At 42.6% G+C, this 2,004-nt stretch overlaps 1 protein-coding gene across 1 annotated transcript; it reads right to left on the bottom strand.

Annotated features, from left to right (window-relative positions):
• Window positions 1–932: 932 nt before the first annotated feature.
• On the bottom strand, window positions 933–1,415 carry LOC148942888 (uncharacterized). The gene has a single exon (XM_089102387.1). The coding sequence runs from the start codon at window positions 1,413–1,415 to the stop codon at window positions 933–935; it is 483 nt and encodes a 160-aa protein (XP_088958513.1).
• Between the last annotated feature and the right edge of the window lie 589 nt (window positions 1,416–2,004).

The raw sequence follows: 2,004 nt of genomic DNA, 5'->3' as shown, positions 1-2,004 counted from the left end.
CTGCCAAGACCATAACCCGACATTGAGGAACGACCTTTATAATAGTCCATCCCCTGACCCTACTATCGTGGTTGGAGAGTAGTAACATAGCAATCAATATCGGGACAAACAAATATATTTTTTCTATTAGCCATCTTGTTGTTGTTGTTTAATTGATCAAAAATGACAGGTAATCACAGCCAATCCTTTTGTTATTGCTAGAGGATCACCTAATATGTTAACTGACAGAGTTCCAAATACGAATTGTTTACAGGAACATACTGAAGATGCCTTATATTTAAGTAATGAACATTTTCATGGGTGGTTTTTCGTTCAAGAACACGTAGGAGGGGAACATTCAATTATCAACTCTCGATATTTCAACAAAGGACGCATAAAGAAATATAAAAGAGTCCGAGGCAAAACCGAGTGGATAGTCTGCGAATCGGGTGGATAGAAGAATCAGACAGATAGTAGAACACAGACATTTTTATTGTTCCAGGAAGACACAGATCTACACCTATAGATGGATTTAATGCAGCAGCAAAACTACTTATGAACCTCGAGCTATGCTCAATAAACCTTTTACAGGACAATAATAGATTGTTGCTATTTTAAAATATATGCAGAAGAGAAAAGAGGCTTAATCAAGAACTTACTGACTTACTTACTTAACGCTCGTGCTCAGCAGGGTAGCCAATGTACAGGAAACTGGTTGACAGCACTCTCAGTCGCCTCCAAGCAGCCCTGTCCAGGGCTCGGGATGGGACATCAGTTGGGTCGATGTTGCGGTTGACGTGGCGTTGATTTATAGCATCAGCCCATATGGTGCGCCGCCTCACTCGAGGACGTGTACAGTCACTCGAGGGATTGAAGTCTGATATGAGCCGTTCAGGGGGAGTTGGTGGGAGGCGGAGTACGTGGCTGTAAACTCTTAGAGAACGAGCTTCTACTTAGGTGGAGAGTGTCACTAACTTGAAGGTCCACAGGATCTCAGTATTGTGGATCTTGTCATACCATTTGAAGCCTTCAACTCGACGCAGGTGTTTAGTTTGGATGGAATCGACCTTTCTTAGTTGTGTCTGGGTTATCGGCCATGTCTCAGAAGAGTGCAGCATGATGCATGAGACTGTGGCGTTATTGATACGGACTTTTGTAAGGCGACTAATTTGCGGTTTGTGGAAGACTGCTCTCAGGAGCCGTCCGAATACAAAGTTTTCTTTGGCTGATCTGGCTGAGATTTTGGCGTCAAGTGTGCCATTTGATGATATAATTGATCCAAGATAAGTGAACTGCTTTACCACGTCAACAGATTGGCCGTTGATCGCAACAGTTAAGGGTGATACCGATGCGGTATTTTCTATGGGCATGAGTTTCGTGTTCTTCTCGTTGATTTGAAGCCCAACTACAGAGGCCGTGGAGGAGAGCGTCTCCATTGCAGACTTAAGGTGGTCGAGATTTTTGCTAAGGACGGCTACATAGTCGGCAGAGTCAACATCAGACAAAGTCCTCCCAGCAGAACGTATGCCAAAGGGGTGTACACGGTGTGTCTTGTTCAAAACGTGGTCAATGTAAAATCAAGAAGTAAATTCCAATTTGAGAAACATGCAAAGCCTTGAGACAATCCATGAATGGGAATCCTTGTATACAAAATACACCTATACATGGCTTTGCTGAAACAGCACAAGTACTTATGAGCCTCCAGCTATGCCAAATAAAGTCTTGTACAAAAAACATATGCAGAAGCAGATTGTCCCTATCATTAAGTATATATAGGGAAAAGAAAAGAGACTCAATCAAGACAAAAGTCCAATTTGACTAATAAACAAAGACTAGCAATAAACTCCATTCAGGCCATGATGTTCTTTACCAGGAAGAATCAGACAGCTAGAAGGAACACAGCCAAGGAGCTTAAGCCAGGAGGACGCCCCATATTATTCCATTTAGAAACTAAATCTAGAACACTCAGAGAGAAATAGGAAAACCAACTCTGACCCCCAGTACACAGCAGAGGAATCCAAGAGA

This window comes from Artemia sp. Qi Xiang Cuo, chromosome 16 (assembly GCF_049724085.1).
Source record: "Artemia sp. Qi Xiang Cuo chromosome 16, ASM4972408v1, whole genome shotgun sequence".
Taxonomy (NCBI): domain Eukaryota; kingdom Metazoa; phylum Arthropoda; class Branchiopoda; order Anostraca; family Artemiidae; genus Artemia; species Artemia sp. Qi Xiang Cuo.
This window is presented reverse-complemented; position numbering and strand designations above follow the sequence as displayed.

Coding starts and splice junctions, on each gene's coding strand:
- LOC148942888 (XM_089102387.1), bottom strand. CDS start 1,415: ATGGAGACGCTCTCCTCCACGGCCTCTGTAGTTGGGCTTCAAATCAAC.